At 43.2% G+C, this 22,903-nt stretch overlaps 1 protein-coding gene and 2 non-coding genes across 3 annotated transcripts; all 3 read left to right on the top strand.

The window, feature by feature from the left end:
* The first annotated feature begins 497 nt into the window (after positions 1-497).
* RPS12 (ribosomal protein S12) lies at positions 498-21,306 on the top strand. Its single transcript, XM_078649223.1, has 5 exons — positions 498-696; positions 3,711-3,827; positions 5,274-5,376; positions 8,448-8,549; positions 21,214-21,306. Exons 1-5 carry the CDS (start codon positions 683-685, stop codon positions 21,271-21,273), a joined length of 396 nt encoding a protein of 131 aa, XP_078505349.1. The 5' UTR covers positions 498-682; the 3' UTR covers positions 21,274-21,306.
* Positions 3,559-3,635, top strand: LOC144765406 (small nucleolar RNA SNORD101). The gene has a single exon (XR_013597396.1). It is a non-coding gene; the product is annotated as a small nucleolar RNA SNORD101 (small nucleolar RNA).
* On the top strand, positions 3,976-4,048 carry LOC144765407 (small nucleolar RNA SNORD101). Its single transcript, XR_013597397.1, has one exon. It is a non-coding gene; the product is annotated as a small nucleolar RNA SNORD101 (small nucleolar RNA).
* Positions 21,307-22,903: the final 1,597 nt, after the last annotated feature.

Here is a 22,903-nt window from a genome sequence, read left to right as displayed (position 1 = left end):
AAGCAACGTAAATGGGAAGACGCTTATTGGCGAAGGGGGTCACGTGCTTACAGTTCGCAGAAGCAAAAAAAAAATCTATTGAAACGAAAGAAGGGCTCTCGCCAGCAAAGTCTACACAAGGGAGACATCTTGTAGTATGCTAGTAGACGTGAATAATAACGGGACTGATACGAACAGCAAGGCAGAATGGGCCACACTTGAATTAAGTAAAATGTGTTATATTGTATAGGATTACCTAATTTACCTTTTGCCATAACGTCGCCGTAATGTAAACAACTTCTAGTTATTCATTATGTAATTTTTGCTGTTTTATTTAATGAGTGAAAGGGGGCGATGCTAGCGTTATATATAGCCGGATTTGAAGTGACTGTTCTTCCGTTGTTTTTTACGAACGGGTGGTTGGAGGGCTTTCTAGTGTTGGTCCTTCGTTTATGTCCACACTAAAGTGTATATGTTTGACGTAAGCAAGGCCTTCCTCCTCTTTCCTAAAACGCCTATGGTGAGTGAACAGCAATGGCTACTGTGTTCTTTGGCATCATGCACAATCTATAGTATATAGTTGCCATCCTATACTCTTTAGGCAGGGAAGTTGTCCTACCTGCACCGTCTTTTCTAACACTCTGCATTTGTGTCTGTATTTTAGAGATTCGACCGGTGAAACCCGTCCGACAACTGTCCAACGATGGCCGAGGAAGGGTGAGTTGTGGGTGTCCTCTTCGGGTGAATGGAAGGTGGTGTGCTGAAGTGCTCGCCGCAATATCCATGCGTTTAATGCGTGCTTCTTGCACGAGCTTGCCTTTCAAAGCAACTATCCAGTAGGCGCCGCACAGGGAATGACTCGTGACGATCACTTCAACTGGTTATTTAGAAAAGTAACTTTATACTAGTTTAAGGTGGTGCATTTGTATCCCCAATCTGGTTTATCACGTCCGAGTGGCTTAAAAAGGCGACACGTTGTTTAATGCTGTTGTTGCGTTGCTAAGCCAGCACAATATATCTATAAAAAAAAAAAAAAAAATCTTTAGCAATCCATCCTACAAGTTGTTGTGCCTTGTATTGGCCTATTTATTTATGTTGACTTTAAAACCTTTCGTTGCTGATAGCATTGTTGTAATGCATTTAGGAAAGCAGGGTTTGACAAAACAACTATTATTTGCTGCTGCCTGATAAAGAAGCTTGACTGTCCAGTGATCTGAATCCCTGTCCGTTCTAATGTGTTACGGGCGTATCATTTACTGCTGTTTAGAGTTAGACATGATACACTTCTTTAGATTGCAGTTTGTGGCTTTAGGTTTATTGTGCATTTTGGAGCTTGGCCTTTGGCCACGGTTGCCACCACTTACCGAATTGGAATCCCCTTTTTTCCAATGAACTCTTGTTCATCATGGTTCAATATGTAAACAGCGTGCTGGTGCCTGCTTGAATGTGCTGATCTGGTAAAAGAAATGATATTTAAATGTAAGTGCAATATGTTATTTTCTAGGATACTTTGGTACACGCATATCCCCATTTTTATAGTGTCTTATTTGTGTGGGTATATTTTGTTCAGTTTTGGGTAGTCCTTCTCGGACTTTAGGAACATCTGCAGGTTAATGATAGAGATATACGCATTCCAAATGTTGTTATTATTTTTGAGGAAGTAAAGCAGGCCAGTACCAAAGTGAGGTTGAAACATTACTTCTAAATGTTTGTTGTTCTAGAGTTTTACTTCTGGTCACTCCTAGCTCTCTCAATATTTGTACATTTACTGCTACTTAACTTTTGCAAGATACGATGCATGCCTGTCTACTGACCTGGCCATGACAAACTGGTCAATTGTTCTGCACCTTTTCCAGGTTACATATCATTGACTTTTGGGGTGATGTTTTTGCCGTCCCTTAGACCTTGGTAGTGATTGTAATGAACATGTACTGGCAAAACTCGTTTCTCATGACTTTTTATTTTACCACACACCACCTGCGCATTTATAAAGCAAATGCAAGGAGGAGATGATGGACTGAGGGCAGAAACTTTTCAGACTCTCACCCCATCACAGATCTGAGTTTAATCCATCATAGTTCTTTAGATCACTTTGCCACTCCCAGCCATATGTGAATCAGTCCCAGTGCTTAATTTGTGCCAGTGCACCAGCACTTAGTTGCCAGCACCGGGGCTTATGACTGTCTGCCAATTTAGGAACGAACACAACTTCTGTTTAATTTTTCAATTTCCAATTATTAGTATTTGCCTCCAAAGCCATTCTTATAGCTTGGGGGGGGGGGGGGGGGGGGTGCTTTAATACTTTAATAGTATTAATGGTCACATTTTTTTAAGGGTGTGATTAGTAGTGTGTTGGTGCTGTCTCTAGCAGTGCTGCCAGGGGCAACGGATGGTGCAAGCTCTAGTGTCCTGTTGAGAGCCCCAGCGCTATGTTTTTTTTCTCCAAATTAAGCACTGGTCTTGACCCATTGCCTCATGGGAACAGTCATGCCGGAACTGCCTAATGTAGTAATCACAAGCTCAACTGAAGCTTGATAGAACACTCTACAACACTCTACATCTAAGAATGTAACGAGGGCATAGAATCATAACAATTCTAAGTGACACGTGCAAGATGGAATATTACACCTAACCAGGTCTTGAACTGGGGTGGCCAAGTGAGATGAAGAACGATGATGGATTCAACCCAGATCTGTGATTGGGGGTGAGTGTTTGAAAAGTTTCAACGCTCCGTCCATGTCCTTGTATTTGCTTTGTTCTCCTCTACGTGGCAGGGTATGCCCAGATGTGGGTCCTTGCTCACTTTGCCACTGGATTCTGGCTAGCCTGGCTGACGGCTGAAACCGGTCCCAGGATGCTTGTTTCTGTTCCAGGGAAGACCTGGCTTGGCATTTCGCGCTGGACTGTACCCATGAGGAACAGGGTGAAGACTGATTTGTATATGGCTGGGTCTGAACTGGGATGGCGATGTGAGCTAAAGAAAGATGGATTAAACCCAGGTCTGAGGGCGAGTGTCTGAAACGTTTCAGCGGTCTGTCCATCATCTCCTTGTGTTTATATAGTTCATAAAGCATGACTTACATAGTGAAAGCAGTAGCTGGAAGGAACTTGTAGTATGGGTGAACATTTCCTAATTTGACTGGAAAAGATAGTTGTTGGACGAGGCTCGTAGCCTTTCTATCCTCCCTCTGAAGGAAACTCCAAAACAGTGCCTCTTACATTTCTTTAAATGATTTTTATTCTTTTTAACACACTTTTTTTTTCTTCAACGATCCAAGGCATGTTGCCACGTAAGCTTGCACAAGATTGTCACCCAAACTTAATTCTTATTAAAAACTCCATTTGTGTAAGCATTCCCTCTATTGCAATTGTGGCCTTTACAGATGTTTATATTGATCATCCATTAGTTAATGTGCCTGTAATGGTAGTTTGATTTAGAAAAGATCTGATGACTGTTCTCCTGCATCATCCAGCATGGTTCAGTTATGCTGACATTTATCCTATAGCTTCAAATGTTTTCTTCTGCTGGGGATTTTAGTGGCCGTAATCAGGGTTCTAATATGAATGCAAAGCTACAGCGATTGAATGATGATTGTATTTCTTTGTCGGATACCCCTTCACTCCTAATCATGAGTGAGAACACAACTCTGACAACCTGTAGCAGTAAACATGTCACTCATATCAATTGTATTTAAAAAGAAAAAAACTTACTAAAAAAAAATCTGTTTCAGCATTGCTGCTGGAGGTGTAATGGATGTCAACACTGCTCTGCAGGAAGTGCTGAAGACCGCACTCATCCATGATGGACTAGCCCGTGGCATTCGTGAAGCTGCCAAGGCATTGGACAAGTATGTTTATTGCCTAAATCGTCAATTGTTCTTTATATATTTGTGTGGTGTGTGACGAGCAAGTTTGATAATGTTTGTATTTTGAAATCTTCAGTTTTGTCACTAGTTTGTTTTTCCAAGCATTAGAACTGATTTGAGTACTGCCACTCTTGGAATGATGAGTTCATATTGTCGGATACCCCTTCACTCAAATTATGAGTGAGAGCATTCCTCTGACCATCTGTGGCATACTCTGCCCAAGCACTTTACTCTAACTTATTGCTGTGGCCAGCTATCAAAGCATTGCCTCAAACAATTCACTTGAGTGGGACATTTACCCATCGTAGCCACATGGTCTTGAACCTTAGCACTGTAGGTGCTGTTATGTTATGGCTTACTTGGTGTTTAACTCTCATCGAGCGAGGAACTTGAGGTTATACTCATTTGGTCTAGCTATGAACACTTATTCGGGTCGAGCCTGGGCAGCGCATGCACTGCGAGGCATGCTGTTAGGGCGTGCAACCCCCACATTTTTCATTGGCTTGAGGCTTTGTTCTTTGTAAATGCTGGCTTCTGATTCAGTAATCTGCTAGTTAGTGCTTCCTTGTCTTCATTTGTAACCTCCCATGAGCACTGGCCCTCTTTACTTCGGTTGTTACACAGTTTATTTACTCTGTAAGCACTATTTTCTTGTATGGGTTTTACCTACTGCAGGCACGACGTGCTTTCCTTACACTCAGTGCATCATTCATGCTTTCACTTTCCAAGCAGCCTGGACAATGGCGGCCCCTTCTTTGCAGTGCCATAGGTCTCACATTTTGGAGAGTTTGAGCTATTGGCATTGTAAATGACAATAGCTTAAACTCTCACAAATGCGACACCTATTGCTTTACAAATATTTTTTTGTGGGTTGATTCCAAGTGCCCCATGTCACACTTAATGGAGGCCATGCCCCTTTGTATAGATATATAATAGCTCAACTTCTCGTAAATGAGAAACCTATTGATTTGCAAATGCTTGATATTGCTTCTGTTTAAGTTGGGCATGCTGCCTGCTTGCTGCTTTAACGTATGTTGATGGGAATGAGCCTCCAGTAAACATTGAATACATTTAGTCCAGTCGTGACAAACAATTACCTCTATTTGTGAAAGATGTTATACTAATTGGGTAGTTTGGTTCTTGGTGCTTACTTTCCACTCCACGTTTTGATGGGTTTGTTTGTAAATTTCAATATTCAGAAGGCCAAGAAATGGAGTACAGCGAAGCTCAGGCAGATGGACTGTAACTCCACATAAGGGGGAGAAATAGAATTCCCCATTTACCAAAAGTGTGAAAATGCTGTCAAGTTTTTGAGGTATAACCGGTATGCACAAATTGCAGGGGTTTCTGACCAAAAGCCGATCTTCTGCCATAGAATAATTTTTAGCTGACCCGTAAAGTTTTACTTGTTTTGTGTTTTCCTTCTAGACGTCAGGCTCACCTTTGCGTACTTGCTTCCAACTGCGACGAGCCAATGTATGTCAAGTTGGTTGAAGCACTGTGTGCTGAACATCAGATCAATTTGATAAAAGTGAGTATGTAGTGCAGCTTTGCAATTATATTCGCAAGATAAGTTGAAAATGAGAATTGAATGGGTCTCCTTGTATTAATAAATGTTTACGTTAGGGAAAGCAGCTAGGTTAGGAGTACTACCTTGATTTTCATGTTACACCCTTTGCTTCCAGCAACAGTAAACATGACCTTTCAGGGCTCCATGCACCCAACTGTCTGTATCCCCTGGCTTCCATTCCGTACTACACACCAACATTGTATTTTCACATTCACTCTCCACATTACAGACACCAGCTAATAGATGGAATGTGTACACACTGGAAACTACACGCCACACTGAAATACAAACAAAACTAAGAACAGCAATTCCATATGGACTTTAGAGACAGTTGTACAGTTGGTCTCAAGTCTAGCTAGTTTACACATTCCCCCAACAACAACCCGTTAAACTCTCAATCTCGTGCAGGCACAAATCGCAAATGGCATTATTCTCTGCAACTGGCTAAAACTTGAGTCTCCCCACTCCGCATATCAAACAGAAGACTAGTCTGTTGTGGCTAGCATTGCAAAGCGATCCAAGACTGTCATATCTTGTGACCTCTTGTCACATGTTTTCAATGCCATAATGAAACCTTGCAACATTTATGCACGAAGGACCTTTAGTCATGTATGCTAGTTTAAGCATGACTGTCTGGCCTTTTTTTTTGTTTCCCATTAACATCTAAACATTCAAGTCACTCAAAACGTTTACCCATACATCTCCTTAACTAACTCCACTGTCCGCACTCCCAACACTAAACAAGTTGTGATTTATACGCAATGTTCCTAGACGTCCTAAACTGTTCGGGTGGGACAACTTCTTTCACTCTTTCAATCTTCCACAAGCAACAAATCCAACCCCAAAAGGACAACACACCCAGTCACTATTCTGGTCAAATAAACATGACCAAGTGTCAGGCTGAAGAAAAAACGGCAATCTACACCCAGTACCACACCCTCTGGAAACTGCATCAGAAAATCGTGATGATCCGAACACGACAGAGTCCACTAGATACATACTGGAGAGAAAAAAAAGCAACCATAGTTCAACCCTTGACACTAGACTGTAGGAAAAGCAGTGCTCCCCTACAACACTAGTGACCTGAAACTCAACTCTTCCCAACAGGATTAGTTGGTAGTTCCCATGCAAATTCTCAGTGTGCTACTCTTTCCAACTGTATTACCCTATGCAATGTTTTGCTGCAGATTTACACTTCTCCCAACTTCACATACCCGTCTACTTTTTCCCAGATTACACCAATATGCAAGTGAATACCCATGGATCCCTCACAATGGGGCACTTTTCCCACATCAGCTATACTTTTACACTCGTAACCTCCAGTATCTACACATCACATCGTCCCTGAACTGCTAACGACTCCGTATGGGATTAAGTTAATTATCACACAGTGCATTAAGCGACCTACAGGTGGGTAATTTAAACTTGCTGACTTGTCTTGCAATACTACGCATTAAGCACATTGCAGCCATTACTATAAACTTCAGTTCCCAATTAGAAGTGAACTTGTACAGAAACCCAACATATGCATTGCGTTAGGTGCACATGTCATATTCATGAGAACCACCAAGTAATTAATTGAATGATGAGCTTCATTTGGTACCACAGCTGCTCCAAGGAACTTCCTGATGCCACAAAGGCCAGCCAAACTCTTCCCCAATCGAATGAGCGCCCGTTAGTTGGAACTGGGCCACGTTTCGTTGCATGAGCGCACACAATGCGAATTCCATGAATGCAGTCCATCCTCAAAGACAGTCTCACTTGGCCGTGGGTAGTATTTAACATCTCCAGACCGATACTAATAAAACAGCCACTTCTTACCCTTCTTCATGAGGTCAAAGTCCCCATAGCTGGCTCCAAGTCTTGCACCCTGTTCCGTAGTCCTACACATTGTACCCGATGCAGTTTAACCATTAAGGGGCCAAATGCCACATCCACGTCTCCAACGAATGACTCACACTGGAGAAGAAAGTTTTCATTTACCTCGTTCTGTGTATTGTCACAAGACCTCTGTCCATTAATTACCACAGCGCTTCTCGTAACCTCGCCATCTCTAAGCATTTAATATTGTGCGCTATACATCTCAAACAGCATGGTAGTCTGTACCAGTCTCTCTAGTTGAGAAATCATTCTGCACACTTACAACACTTCTTACGTCATTGAATATTTTTACTTCCTCAAGTTCCATGGGACCTTTCGGTTATGTTAGCGTAAAGGAAATTCCTGCCTCTCCCCATTGTGTCCACAGCACTGTCCTTATAACACTTTCCATAGCAATATACTTGAGCTTCGGACTTTACACTGGGACACAATGTCTTAGTTTAGCACTCCCTTCAGGCGACTGTCAGCCCGCCCCAAACTGGGCATCTTTCCCAACTTCTAGAACTGACTCCATATGCAGGTGCATTTGGGGGTGGGTGGCCCCAAACCAGTCCTCCATGGGCTGCTGCCTTCTCACTTGCCATAAATGGCTCCCAAATTCCACCTTAGTCCTGCATTTTCATGCGCGTCTTTAACGCGTTCCCAAAATGATTACGTTTGTGTGTAGTGTTCACACAGGAGCCTGGAGCCCCTCCAGTTGGAGGCTTATTTTTAATTCAATGCCAAGGCTTCAGGTTACTACCGCCAACTAGCAGCCAACATGTTGTTGCACCATTCACATTAGCATTCTGGACATACAGGGAATAGGGACTCGCAGGATACAACAAATGTCTTATTTTGCCGTTCAGCACACAGTCTTGTTAGAGCTTGCGGAAGGTAAAGACTTGACAAGTTATGGCCATCAAGTTTCCATTGGCATTCTGATAATCTGCTGATTTCATAAGTAAATTATCCATTGTGCCAATGGCCAGGCTTATTATAACATTTGCCTTACTATTGCTGTACATGATTACCTGGCTCCCTCTGAGTACCATGTGGAGAGCAGCCTTTCGTTACCCAATTTTCCTTATTATACAGCAGTTATTTTAGCTATATGTATGATACTTTCCTATTGCTTGTATAGTGCTTTTCATAAGTTTATCTCTTTGCAGGTTGATGACAGCAAAAAGCTGGGGGAGTGGGTTGGCCTTTGCAAAATTGACCGAGAAGGCAAACCCCGAAAAGTAGTTGGCTGCAGCTGTGTGGTTGTCAAGGTAAATTGCCTTTAAGGTTTCTCAATTCTAGAACTTTGGTTATTCTTGGGTGTTAATGCCTGGCCTTATGGGTGATGGGATGAACTGAAGTACAGATGCTTGCTTCTGCTGTTGGTAAATCCTGTCATAGCCCAGAACAAGTTGACTTTGGGAGTAAGGTGGGGAGAGAAGTGTGGGAATCTGTGGCATCAGCCTGGCTTAGCGTGTTGCCGACAAGGTAGTTGCAGCTAAGATTTCAGGGGTTTTCATAGAAGCTTTCTTGAATAAACTTACCTTGACATCGTTGGCTGCAGGGCGAAGTTGGTTGGGCAGCTAGTGAATAAGCTATAAAGAAATGGTTTGTCAGTGGCTCCGTGAGATCTGGCTAGTTTGTGCTCGTCCAGTACTGTAGACTATCTATTACATTTTTTGTTACGTTGTTCAGCCATGTTCCCCACTCTGCTTTTTAAAGTTGTCAATTTTTCCTCATTCTGGAGGCATCTCATTAATCTTTACATCCAAAAGATCTCTATCATTGTATCCTTTGATTTTTTTAAGCAGCCGTTTTCATATTGTATTCTACTCATTCCATTATTTGTACGAAAATACGGGCAACTTTAGTAGCTATTTGTATCCACTCGATTTCAAGCTCGCCCCCTCCGTGATTTCTGTGCAGGTCATATGTGACCTGTTTGACCTGGTATATCTTGGGTGATAGGTTAGCTTTATATGTTTATTTTTTGTGTGGTAAGTTCCTTGTGGTACAGCAAGTGTATTCAGAGGGCTGCTTTTTTTTTTCTTTTTTACTTTATTGAAACTAAGGAGCTACGTTGTTCTAGATCATAGCTGAATTTTCTAATTTAGAATTGAGGTAGAACAAGCTGGACCATACATGAAGTATCGATTTATTTGCTCTTGGCGTCCTTTCTTAAGCCTAGATTTGAGACTTTAGCTTGTGCTGACTTTCTTTTCTGCTTCCTTAAGGGTGTCTTGCTGCTACAGCAAGGCATCCCTTTTGACTTGTTTGCTTTGTCTGGCAGTTGGAGTTCATTTAGCTCACCCTGGTGCCCATTGCACGGCCTAATAATGACCTATTGCGAACGGTAACTGGGGTGGGGGTTGAGGTTAGTTTGTTGGGCGGATTTCTGTGCTGCATGTTCTGCATGAAATATTGAATAGTCCTAAAGAAATCTTTCGTTTTCTCTTTCGTGCTTTCGTCTCGTTTTCAAGTCGCTCACTTTAAACGTGTAGTAAAGAGGTCGTCCATTTAAAGCTGGGTATGATCTGTTCATCCATGACTGAAGTGTGCATCCACAAGCAATAACCGGCTGCGTTTTGTTGCCTTTCTGCGGCGTCCAGTGTTCCTTCTGAATGGATCTAGCTAGGTAAGCTTCATATGTGATGTGCTAGTGTGCCTTATCTTGTCTGAAGACTGTCCGGTGTCTGCTCGGACAGCTAGAAGTGCGCTGATAAGGTTTGTCGAGTGACTAATCGAGCAGATTTGCCAGAAGTTCTGGCTAGCCTTCGATTAGGGTGGCAGAACATCGAAGTCTAGTGTCTCCATTGCTGTGGCTGTCCACTGAGTGCTGGTCTTCCTCATTGTAGCCGAATTGCTGGCAGATGCTTTTCTTGATGTATGTGCATGGACGTAAATTATGGGTTAATAGAGGTCGTAGCTGCGACCCCTAACTTACTCTGCGACCTCTGGCTCAGAAGGGACTGGGCAGTGCACAGTGCAGCAATCAAATGCGACTGTTTGGGGGAAAAAACATAAAAACGTTGTGTGGCTGTAATCCATTTGTCCCAGACTGAATCTCGAGGCGTGGTACAGGGTGGTGCTTCACATCACTCTTAAAGTTACCGGGTCATGATTGCCACGTGCCTGTTTAATGGCATTTATTCTGCTACAGCTGCCTTTAGCTGGCTGATCTCCCTTTTGTGAATGGGGTTTTGAAGGCTGCAGTGGAAGGCGCGACTGTGTAATGTGCTGTTACTGGTCGACACCGGAAAAGCTTTTATTAAAAGCACAACACGTGCAAATAACAGTGTTCAGCTGTGAACTCCATATGAGGTGACTGAAGCTGTAACCATAATCCAGCAGTTAACTACCATTGCAGCATTCCTGATGTGCAATATGTGGCATGTAAAAGATCCAGGGACTAGCACCACACGGAGCCATGCTCAGTCAACATGCTCCCTTCGGCTTCTGTGAACAGACACTACTTAAATGTCAAGTTTAAGGGTCACCTCGTGGTCGGACTGGAACCTATTTTAATTCTAGTGTTTTCGGCTGTAACTTTGAAATGCTTGCCTGTTTAATAGTTAATGCAGTGGACGGTTTGTTTTACCCAGTCGCTCTTGTGTATGTGCCCTCTGCCACAATATGCACAGGTAATACCACTGCTCTCAAATGGGAACAATAGTCTGGTTACTTTTAAAGGCTTCCCACAATTATAAAAGTCTAAGATTATATCCAGTTTTTTGTGGGTTGTAATCGATCTTTTGTCTGTTTTTGAATTTTTTTTCCAATCGGTGTTTTCTGATACTGAAGAGTGATGACTTTTGCTTGTGAATCTATAGTGCTTTTTCGGAGCAATCGCACACGCCCTGTTGGGGATCTAAAATAAACTGCAAGGTTTTTGACTGGCTCAGTAGAACAGTATACTTATTCCGTAGCATAACCGACTGTTTAGATTCTAAATAGGAAGTGCTGGTGAGAGCTGCCCCAAAGTACAGTAGGTTCACTCGCAGTTCCAGTGCTGCATTTTTTTATTGAATTTTATCATGAGAATACAGAATATCGATAAACAAGGATTTAGCAACTTCGACTCCTTGTAAGCTTGGACTAAGTGTAATGTGCATACTCTAGTGAACGGCACTTATTTCTTTTCTAATAAAAATTGTTGAAATACAGAAAGCTACATGAGTCTGCATGAACCACACCCTATTTTCTTGAATTCTTTGGACTTTGTTTTAACATTTAGAATTGGAGAGGAGTTAATGTCTTTTAGACCATGTCTTCCTTACCAAGTATTTGCATCTTTTGGATTTTCTGTCTAAACTGGTTTTAATCGGCATTCTCAACATAGTCTTGGAGCTTTCCCAAAAAAGCAGTACAAAGCCTTTACGATATTGCTCAAATATTAAAAAAAATATTTTAGTACAGTTTTTTTAAAATAAAGTCCATCACCACAGATGGCCAACCATTGGTACTGCAAAACACTCGTATAGAAACTAAAGAAGCAAGGGTTTTAAAATGAAATCCCATAGGAAATGTTAAATTAAGTTTTTTTTAATAGTTTTTACAAATCAATGTAAATATTGTTGAAATATTAATGTTGAATTATAAAATATTTTGATGCACTAGTTTGAATTTAAACGTGAATGTAGTTTTCTTTAGTAAAAGGTGGCTAAAGTATGGTTAAGTCTCTACATTGCTTTTAATAAAAATGCAGAATACATTTTTGTTCTTTAGGTGGGAATTTTTTTAATGTAAAAGATTTTCAGCTACTGCTGTAGCAACTTAAAAAAATAGTTTTTCTCTTAAGGCTTTTTCTTTTACTTTACACCTTTTAACCGGACAACAGAAATGGCAGTGTGGCATTTCCTGTCATGCAATGAGGGCCAAGGTTATGTGATGACACTACTTGTGGTGATACCATGTGCTGTATCCTGTGGTTGGTGGCATCCAAATGGGATGACTGTTCCAACAGTCCAGTCAAAGAGAACTCGGTCAAAACCCTTATATGTATTTATTTTGTAATAAATGATTCTGCAAATAAAACTATGTGTCAACACTAATTATGGAGGCAGCACCCATCGTTTTTGAAGAGTTGTTCATTCAGCTTCTTGTGTAGGCTCTTGGTGGTACCGGCTGCAGCACTGCGTATGTTGTAGACTGAAAACTAGCATGGTTGGCCTTTGTCGTCTTCGTTCTTTCAGAAAGTTGTAGGAAGTGCATTCTATTTGATCTCCATTTTATATAATGTTTGGGGGGATAGTTGGTATAACTAGCCAGCAAATAGTCTGCTGACAGAATGTTATGCAGAGGATTTAAGCAGCTGGCAAGAAAAAAAGCCATCATACGAGCCTTAAAGTAGTCATGTGACTTTAAAGGTCCCTGAGTATGGCGACATGGTTTGAATGGGTGAGTAAGAAATAAGATTGGTACCTAAAATAACAAGTCTATTTTAGTCATGGATTTCCTTTATTTGCGTCTGCTTAAATAATTCTGAAGGCGAACTTCGATTTTATGATTTGAAGTTATAATTTTTACAAAGTGGTATGATTTCATTTTCGTAAGCTCATTTTGTTTACTTTTTTTAGGGCCAGGTGGGTTATATCATGTAACTATTTAAACCTGTTGAGTTTTCAAGCTGTGCTGAAATGTAATAACATGAGCCACCACTGAGCATAGTTTAAATCAGCTGGGCACAATCTTTTCTGTACCCTGTTAGATGGGACAGAGCATATAATTTGTTTATGCACAATTAAGACTAAAACGAGCTGGTCCAAGACTTACTCTGACACACTATAGTGTTTTTATACATGTGTACCATGTTGTGTTACCCTCAAAGTTGCACAGTAGGACAAGTGACCTGTAAAAGTTGAATATCTTTGCCTCGCAGTCTATACTGGTGTAGTCCGATGTATGGAAAATGTTTGTTCAAAAACTAGGCTAACCTGCATCACAGAGTAACATGCTGGCACAACAGCCACAATCAATAACTCGGCCTGTCACAGCAGCAATCCGACTTGTTGAATGTCTCCTTAAATGCACCCAAAAGGACCACCCCACAAGTTAAATTTATTTTTCATAGCTTGTGGCCTAGAGCCCATTTGAGAAAATAATGAACATACCTCCTTTCTATCATATGGAGTAGCAGTCTGGGGTGCTGCCGTTACTCGCCATAATTGTGAGACTATGCCCATGTCAATTTATGGACACCAGAATGGAGCCACAAGTTAGCATGCCTGAAGCTAAACTACTCAGAAAATAAGGATGGCGTAAGTGACTAGTGCAGAACACAGCGGGAGCGGCGCAAAGTGACAAGCTGGCAAAAAGCTATATACAGTGGTCAAAGGTTCAACACGGGTAGTTGTATACAATGACTATACAAAATTTCTTAATTTTGGAAGGACCAAAGCAAAAGGATGCACCGTAAGTTGCGCTGAGGTCGACAGCGTTTCGGTCTTATTCCTTCAGGACCATCATCTGGACCAGATTGCCCAATTTAAGGAAGTGCTGTAGGCAATCAGGAAGAATTGGATCAACTAGGAACTGTGTGTGGCACGAGGATAACGTGGTGAAGGAAACCTCCACGCGAGAGGGAGTGAACATCTGTGAAAAGGCCAGGTCTCAGCGAGGCTGGAGAAGGCCTGTTCGAAGTGCAGTCTAAGTACTGCTTGATTCAATAAAAATGTTGTGCTGCCAGGCAATGAAAAGTGGCCCATGGTGCAGTGTCATAGCCCCGATCAACGTCTAGGGTCGATTCCGAAAAATTCAGAGACTGAGTAAATGGAAGAGTCCATGTAGAGCCCCGATCCGCTGCAGACACTCAGGCGAAGGTATCGTTTAGGGGATGTGAAGCAAGCAGGAATGAATCTGGAGTCTGTCTGGGATCGGGGTGTGAGGGACTACGCACGATACCTTTTCCTCTATCTCTGCAGCGGATCGGGGCTCTACTCTGACTCTTCCATTTACTGTGTCCCTCAATTTTTATGAATTGACCCTTGCAGTCGATCGGAGCTCTGACACTGCACAACGGGCCATTTTTCATTGCCTGGCAGCCCAACATTTTTATTGAATCGAGCAGTACTTCGACTGCACTTCGAACAGGCCTTCTCCAGCTAAGCTGAGCCCTGGCCTTTTCGCAGATGTTCACTCCCTCTCGTGTGGATGTTTCCTTCACCACGTTATCCTCGTGCCGCGTTCCCATACGCAATTCCTAGTTAATCCAAATCTTCCTGCTTGCCTACAGCATTTCCTTAAATTGGGCAATCTGGACTGATGGTCCTGAAGGAACAGGACTGAAATGCCGTTTACCTCTCCCTCAGCACAACTTACGGCACATCCTTTTGCTTTGGTTCTTCCAAAATTAAAAAATGTTGTACAGTCATTGTTTATAACTACCCATGTTGAACCTTTGACCACTGTAATATAGCTTTTGCCACCTTGTCACTGCGCCGCCCGCTGTTATGCACTAGTCACTTGCGCCGTCATTCTTCTTGTCACTTTGCCACCTTGATTACCACTACTATTTATGTTCAGTGCTGTTGAAACTGGTTTCTAAAATATGATGCCATGAGCACCTTCATACAAACTATCCGGAGTCTCCCTTTCTATCCTTTGCAATGTCTTGTACATGCTTAACCCCTTGCATACTGGGGTTATTCCCCTGCTGTGCTGAGGGAGGGGGGGCGCGCACAGTGCCCCCGTGTAATGACGAGCTGAGCTAGTCATGACCACGCCAGTTTTTGTGGAACGTTCAGCACAGCAGGGGAATTAGTCCAGCGTGCCAGCGTGAGCACACGGGAACCGTGGCTCATGACTGGCTGAGCTAGTCATGAGCATGCAAGGGGTTAAATACTTGCCTTTCTCAATGAATCCAGTTGAGACATTGTTATTTTATTGCTTACTTACCCGGTTCTCAACCTGGTCTACGGGTTATACTCCTGTTTACTGAAGCTAAACTTCTGGCATAATGTTAAAGGGTGTGGCCACATTTGATGTCAAAGCATGCAACACGGCATGTTTGAATACTGTTACTTTGATACACTTGAGCTTAAGCATGGCTCCCATTTTATTCATAAACGCGAGTTTCACTGATTTTTAAAGCAGTTTGGTAGATTCTCTTCTCTGTGAAACTAGCACTGCAGGGAAATAGCCACACGTGATGTGACAAAAAAAAACCTCAGTTTATTCTTGGAGTACTCATGTTAATTTAGTTTTGATCTAAATGCTGTATATAAAATATCAGACTGTAAAAGTGCCCCAAAACATCCAGTGCAGAAAATTCCTGCAGCAAAGCCCCCTCCTATCTACTACAGGAAGTGCTAAGTCTCTGGAATCACAGTAAATCAGGTCTTGCAGTCAACTAGTTGCTGTTTGAATGGTAGGACGTTCACTTTTAAGGATGTGGATGTAGTGTACGTTTTGTTAGACTCGAGACTGGTGCGTGAACATTATTGCCCTCCAAGCTATTTGCATTTGTATGGCACACTTCTACCATTTCCTTAACTTGTCGGTTTTAGGGTTGTTCTGCGCCCTTTCCAGGCTTCTGGGATTTACGCTGCAGTCTAGTTGTTGGTGCGTGTTTTGGGTAGGCTACTCTAATTGTTGGTCCTGCTAATGCAAACAATAAAAAATATTGTAAAGAGTTTGGTGTGTGCTTGCTTGTACTGAATGACTTTGATGTTTTAATTTTTTCTCCTGTGGTAAATGGCCTTTCCCTGGCTTGAAGAGTTTTGGGGAACCCTTTAGTTGACCAGTGCGGCTCATTTTGTTGTGCCCTAGCCGGAGTGACCCGTTAAGTAAGCTCTCCCGGATATCCATGTCTGTACGGTGATATTGCTGAGAGCTATCCATGCAGCATGTTGCTTTGTATTTTGGGTATTAACTAGTGTTTGATACTTCTGGTAGGCTATTGCACGAAGAAAGTGCATCAAATGATGTTGCACACAAAAAATGCGTATCCTGTTTTAGCACTGTGCTCCTACTCTTAACCTTGGGTAGCTACATCATATTTCTTAGCACTATATTATTTTATTTATTTATTTATTCAAAGTTTTATATAGCGCGAACAAGATCCTTACCGATATCAGAGCGCTTCACAGAGACAGGGGTAGGGGCAGCAGGAATGAACAGGGATAATGGGAGCAGTATAATAGTCACTAACATAGTAGGATAATAACGTACAGAAAACATATCAATATACAATCCGGTAAACAAGTAATATAAGACGGCACAAGTCATCAATCCCACTACAGAAGTGTTCAGGTAGACCTTGGATGTGTGGATGGCTTATACCAATTTCTTAGGATAGAGAGAACACTGAGTGGGGGCATCGGGAGGGTGATACAGTGTACCAAAGTGTATCATATATTGGTCGGTAGTAAGAGAGTAGCGTAGTAGTGTCACCATCAAGTAGAAGTATAGTGCCAGAGGACAAGGTGAACAGTGATACAAAGCGATGCAGAGTCTCTGATCCAGTACCTATAAAGTTCAGGAGATCTTGGCCAGAAGGATGGTTTTCATCTCTTTCTTGAAGAGTGCAGTGGAGGAGATGATCCTGGTTTCAGGAGGGAGCGCATTCCAGATCCTGGGTGCCATTCCTGAGAAGGAGCGCTTGTATGTTTTCTCTTTCCGGAATCTACGAGGTTTCAGGAGTAGATTTTTTGTACTTCTATTGGATCTCGAACCTCCTGATATAGACAACTTTTGAGCGAGGTAGTTGGGTGCATTGTGTTGCACGGCCGCGTGTCATAACGGCAATTTTTAGCTGTATTCTGGCTTCAAAAGGCAGCCATTTTAGAGACTTTAAGTCTGGGGATATATGCGAGTGTTTTCTTGAGCCAGTAATGAGTCTCGCGGCAGCGTTCAGGGAGGCTCTTAGGGGTGCTGTTGTGGATAGCGGGAGTCCGCTGAGGGCCACAATTCCGTAGTCTATTCGAGGGATGACTAAAGCTTGTACAGCAGTTTGGAAGTCTTCGGCAGGAAGGAAGGGTTTAATTTTCCTCAGTGTGTTGATTTGGAAGTTAGCTCCTTTTGTGGCTTTGCTAACGTGCTGCTGCATGTTGAGCTTGGCATCGAGTGTGATGCCTAGGGATTTCGCCGAATCCACGATGGTAGGTTGGACATTGAGTGCTTTTAGGTTATTGAGCCAGGTTTGGGTGGTGGAAATTTTCGCAGGGGGTGAGATGAGTAGGAACTCAGTTTTCAGAGCATTTAGTTTGAGGTGATTATCGGCCAGCCAAGATTGAGTGTTAATAAGTGTGGAATTCAGATGTTTGATATCTTCCGGGGATTGTAGCTTTAGGTAAAGTTGTGTGTCGTCGGCGTACATATGGAATTGGACATTAGAAGCTTGGAGCAAGGTGACGAGCGGTTCCATGACAAGGTTGAACAGTGTGGGGGAGAGGGAGGATCCTTGTGGAACACCTAGATCTGCAGGCACAGGTGTAGATAGCACATTGTTGATCTTGAACTTCTGAGACCGGTTATGAAGTAAGGACGAAAACCATTTGAGAACAGTTCCCGATAGACCCATTCTAGTGCTTAGCAGCTCCAGCAAGTTCTCATGTTTGACCGTGTCAAATGCTGAAGAGAGGTCAAGAAGGATGAGGAGGCAAGACTCATTGCGATCAAGGATTTGGAGGGCGTCATCAATTGTGTGTCATAGCTGTTTCCGTGCTATGTTTCGCTCGGAAGCCTGATTGATGAGGGTTGAGGAGGTCAAATTGGTCAATGTGTTTAGTTAGTTGGAGTTGGACACATTTCTCCAGCAGTTTGGCCAGGGTGGGGATATTGGTGATGGGACGGTAATTGTTTAGGTCAGACGGATCAGCTGTAGGTTTCTTGAGTATAGGCGTGACTTGCCCCACCTTGAGGGAGTCTGGAATGAGACCTTGTTGCAGGGAGCTGTTGATGATTTTGGTCCAGAGAGGGAGGAGCAAGGGGATGAAGTCTTTTACAGCATTAGCAGGTAGGGGGTCTGTGAGGTGATTAGAGGGCTTCAAGGTGCAGAGCAGTTTGTGTATTGCTTCTTCCCAGTAGGTATCGAAGTACAGCCAAGATGCCTTGTTTTTAGGTTGAGTGTTAGACATCCTGGTGTGGTTGGGGAATCGGCTTACATCCATGATGAGGTCATTTCTTATGTTGCCAGTCTTTAGCTTAAAGAAAGCAGAGAAGGCTTCACAGTGTGGGGTGTCGCTTGTTGTGCTGTTTGATTGTGTCTTTGTTTGAGTCTTGATTAGTTCGAACAGCTTTCTTGGCCTGTTTTTTGCTTGGTCCAACTGGCGGCTAAAGAAGTCCGACTTTGTGCGCTTTATTTTCCTGAAGTAGGCATTTCTCTTGTTCTTAAGCCTTTTGAGATGCAGTGATGAGGGGTCAGATCTCCAGGTGCGCTCTGCCATTCGCATAGTACGCCTGTCGTCATTGAGTCTATCGTCATACCAGGGGTTAGAAATTTTGGTGGAGACTCCCTTCAGTTGCAATGGGGCGACTTCATTGACTATTGTATTCAGAGACAAGGTAGTGGTCGGTCAGAGAATGAACATCCGAGGCACCTGAAGGGGGAAGGAGAAGATTGCCGATGTGGGGAGGCAGAGTAGAGGGGTTAAGATTCTTCATGTCCCTTTTCCAGGTTTTGGATTTGGTTGGTTGAGCCGGGTTAGGTTTAACTTTTTCGTTGATAAAGAAGGTGATAATGTGGTGGTCTGACCAGTCACAGGGTTGGATCGCCTCCAATTGGGTAGAGTTCTCTTTGGCGATGATGAGATCGAGTATCGAGCCTTTGTCGTGTGTTGGTCTATCGCATATTTGGGTGAGGTCAAGCGCGTTAAGGAAAGTTTTGAGACTATTCACCACTGTGTCTTTCTGATCGTTCCAGTGGAGATTGAAGTCACCCAGGTAGACTTGGGTGGTCTGCCGACCGGCATTGGATGTGATCATGTCCATGAGTTGTTGGGTGAATATGAGGTTGTCACCAGGCGGGTGATAGATGAGATGTAAAGCACAAACTTGTTTGCCCTCGCTGGTGATGTCGAGGCAGAGGAGTTCACAGGAGGTGGGGAGGTGGCTTTAGTAACGGAGAGGTTGCTCCTAAAAATGCATGCAATTCCCCCGCCCGTCTTGCCCGGAGGCCTGTCCAGTCTAGTGATGTGATAATTGGGGGGGGCTAGTATGTCCATAATCGGGGAAGAGGCTTCAGTAAGCCACGTTTCAGTCAGAATGGCTAGGTCCAGATCCATTGCTGAGACGAGATCAGCGATGTCGGAGCAGTGTCTCTGGGCCGATCTGCAATTGAGTAGGATGCATGTGAGTTTGGGAGAGAGAAGGGTGGTCGAGTCTTCTAGTGTGAAGGGAACTTTTCTGAGGTTGTTAGGGACGGAACCTCTGTTGTTGAGTGTTGGGAGCCTCAGAGGATTTGTAATAATTGTGGGTTTGGGGATGTGTGTGTTGGATATGTGTTTTACCGGACCTGGGCCATAAGAGCGTAGGAGAGAGCATAGGTCGCGGTCCGACAGTGGGTTGAGGCCACGACGGGGGCGGTGGGAGTTATTGCGAACGGGGATAGTCGGCCAGCGCGGGTGTCGTTGGAGGCGAGGGTGTGCAGGGAGGGTGCGTCGTTTGTAGGGCAGTGGGATGGTGGGAGGTAGACTGGGCTGTGAGAAGAGAAGGTCTTTGATTGCGTGGACATCTTTTTTGACTTGTAGAAGATCCTCTGACTTGTTGGAGGGTGGATAGTCATGTCAAGAGGTGGATTGGAGATGGGGTTGGTGGTGAGAGCCATTGGTGAATGGTTGAGTAGTGAGCTAGAAAGCGGGCAGGGTATCTAGGGGGGGGATATGCTAGCGTTGTTGGAAGGTTCTGCGGTGATGAGTGGGATGGCATTCAAAGTGTGGGCGGGTTTGTGGGCGAGGGGTGTGGGTGAAGTAGGCGGTGGGTGGGAGGCATAGGTAGTGACGTCAGTGGGAGACGGTGCAGGTGAGTTGAAGAGTGAGTGATGGCTGAAGACAGTGGGGGAGACAGGAGGGTAGTGGGGGCTGAGAATAGGAGGGGGGAGAGAGGGGATGGTAAGGTAGGGGAGGCGGTATGTTCTGTAGGATTGGTTGGGTGGGTGAGAGTGGGGAGGGAGCTGTACAAATTACATGAAGTTATTTGTACGATTGACGCTCTAGTTTTTGGCACTTTATGAAAATCCCAAAAGGTGAAAGTATTTTAGAGAACCAGTGAGTTGACAATTTAAGGGACTAGAAGTCCCACTGAGGAGCCAAGTGAATAGCTGTAGAGCGCCTCTGGTTTGCTTTGGGGCCATTTCTCTTTAGAGTAAGCAATTGCCCGTCCGTGTTAGGATGGACCACTCGAAGTTTGAAGTTAGTTGCACGTGCAGGTTACTAAGCTATATAGCATCAGTATATAACTGCCAAATAACCTGCCTAGAGGATCAACCACCAGTGAGAAAGGACCCCGCCACTTCTTATTGGAAGGAAGTTTGGCCAATGTCCCATTGAGAATTATAACCCTTTTGTAAGTTCCCATTTCGATTTCTTACTTGCGGTGTGTAATAGTATACTAGGAATGTGCGTTGATTGTATGTATATTCAAGTGGGCTTAGTATAAAGGCAGACAAAATGAGTTGCGTAGGTGGACGTTTGTTCTTGGCGATTGTGTGCGCGAAGTAAAAAAAATATATATATATATGCAATACACAAGTTAATTATTTTTTTTCTCAAAAGGTTGTTTTGGAAATAATAACGTGATCTATTAACAAAGTAAGTTTTCCCATGTTGCCATATTTTGAATGGTTTAAAAACGTGCCTCTTCCCACAAGATTAGTGACCACCACTTTACAAGGTTTTGTCCTGGCAGTGAGTCTAATGGTTTTCAAATGTGGTATGTGCAAGAGTTAATTGATCGTAATGTTGTTTTTTTGTGGCTCAATTTTTTTTTTTTTATTTATAGGACTACGGCAAAGAATCTCAGGCCAAAGATGTCATCGAAGAATACTTTAAAAAGAAGTAAACAGTCTTGAAAAAATAAAGCAAAACAAATTGATTTAAGTGTGGTGCTTTATTTGATTTGCTTAATCTGTTATGTTCTTCTTGGGTAAAAAATTTAAACTGACCTTCCCAAATGTTTTACGCCATGACGTCCGAGTTGAAATAACCTACTGAAAGATTTTACTCCACTCTGCTTTAACAGCCCATTGCCTTTTTATCTTTAAACTCAGTACAAAAGGTAAGAATGAAATGGACTAGGTTACGATACCTTGAGAGATAATTGGGTGCATTATATGGTGGGGTTGTGTAATCTCACCGTGTAATACCATCGCTTAATGGACCTTAGGTTTAGTCTGTCAAACCCTCAGCTCAACCGTGGGTTGTTGTGGGCACTAAGCGGCAAGGCTTATCCAGATGAAAAAGTGTAAAGCATTTAAATCGCACCAAAACAATTAAAGAAATCAGCAAAACATTCCCAAAATCCGACACCTATTTATAACTAGCATTGTCAAACCCAATAGGTGTCGTCGCCTTTCCAAGTTCTATTTGCTTTGTCAACCTGTTGTAGCCATGATGTGCACCAGTGTGGTAGCGGTTTAGCATGGTTCAAGGTTAATAGCATAGGAGAGTGGCATGGAGTGTCGTAGAGACACTGTCAAAGACTGGAGATGTAACGTGGACTGGTGTAGTGTTGCACAGTATAGTGGGATAAAGTGCAGCGGCATTGAATTTAGTGGCGTAAAATGCAACAGTAGAATGCAGTGGTGTAGTTTAGTGTTGCAAATGGAGTGCATGGTAGCTCACTACTATTAGACAACACCTTTTCAGTTGAAATGACAATTCCATTTGCAAAGACATCCAGTTTTACTAATAAAACCATACAGTTCATAAACACACAATTCGTTCATTTAAATGTGTGCGGGGGGGGGGGGGGTCCTTTTCCAGCCCAGTGTCCAGTAAGATTGCCACATAAATCCACTCACTTCGAAGTTCAAGAAAAGTACACTCCAAGCTCAAACAGCGACTGACATTTGATACCTGAATGGACAGCTAATGTCACAAGGTAACAGGATTTACAGGACTGTACAGAAAGTAGCATCATAGTTAGGCACTAAAGTAAAGTCCACATTTGTAAAGCGCACAATCACCCGTAAGGGTCTCTAGGCGCTGGGGGGCCGTCAGGAAGATTAAGCGAGCTATTGCCCAGAGTCACATGGTGCTGGGCTAACCTGCCGCCAGAGCCGGGGATCGAACCGTGGTCCATTCCAGCATCAGTCGCCCTGGCCGCGGCGCCACACCTCTTCCACTAGAATGAAGACTATCCAGTGCAGGGTTTCTTTGATGGATTTTACAAGAAATAATACATGTGAGCATTTCTACTCCACTGCTAACCAGCCCTGACAAATTAAACTAATTTGACACTACCTTTTTCAAAAGAAAACTGGCAAGTGTCAATGTACTTGGGAGTGACCGTCTCTAGCTGGCCTGCAAAGCTCTCGGAAAACAGTCCCCGCCACAGAAGAACCAGGCCACAAGCAGTTCCAGGTACTTAATCCGTGTTGCAATAGATTCCCATGGAGTTGCTGATGCCTTGGGTGAGGGAGGTGGAAGATGCTCCAATGTTGTGAATGTAACACTGTCAGTAGGGGTCT

The sequence above is a fragment of the Lissotriton helveticus genome, chromosome 6, assembly GCF_964261635.1.
Source record: "Lissotriton helveticus chromosome 6, aLisHel1.1, whole genome shotgun sequence".
Lineage (NCBI taxonomy): Eukaryota > Metazoa > Chordata > Amphibia > Caudata > Salamandridae > Lissotriton > Lissotriton helveticus.
The sequence above is the reverse complement of the archived record's forward strand: the minus strand, read 5'-3'. Positions and strand labels throughout refer to the sequence as shown.

What these genes read in the sequence shown, in the direction of transcription:
- RPS12 (XM_078649223.1), top strand. An exon ending in ATCAGATCAATTTGATAAAA is followed by an intron (nt 5,377 to 8,447) that starts GTGAGTATGTAG and finishes ATCTCTTTGCAG; the next exon opens with GTTGATGACAGCAAAAAGCT. An exon ending in GCAGCTGTGTGGTTGTCAAG is followed by an intron (nt 8,550 to 21,213) that starts GTAAATTGCCTT and finishes TTTTATTTATAG; the next exon opens with GACTACGGCAAAGAATCTCA.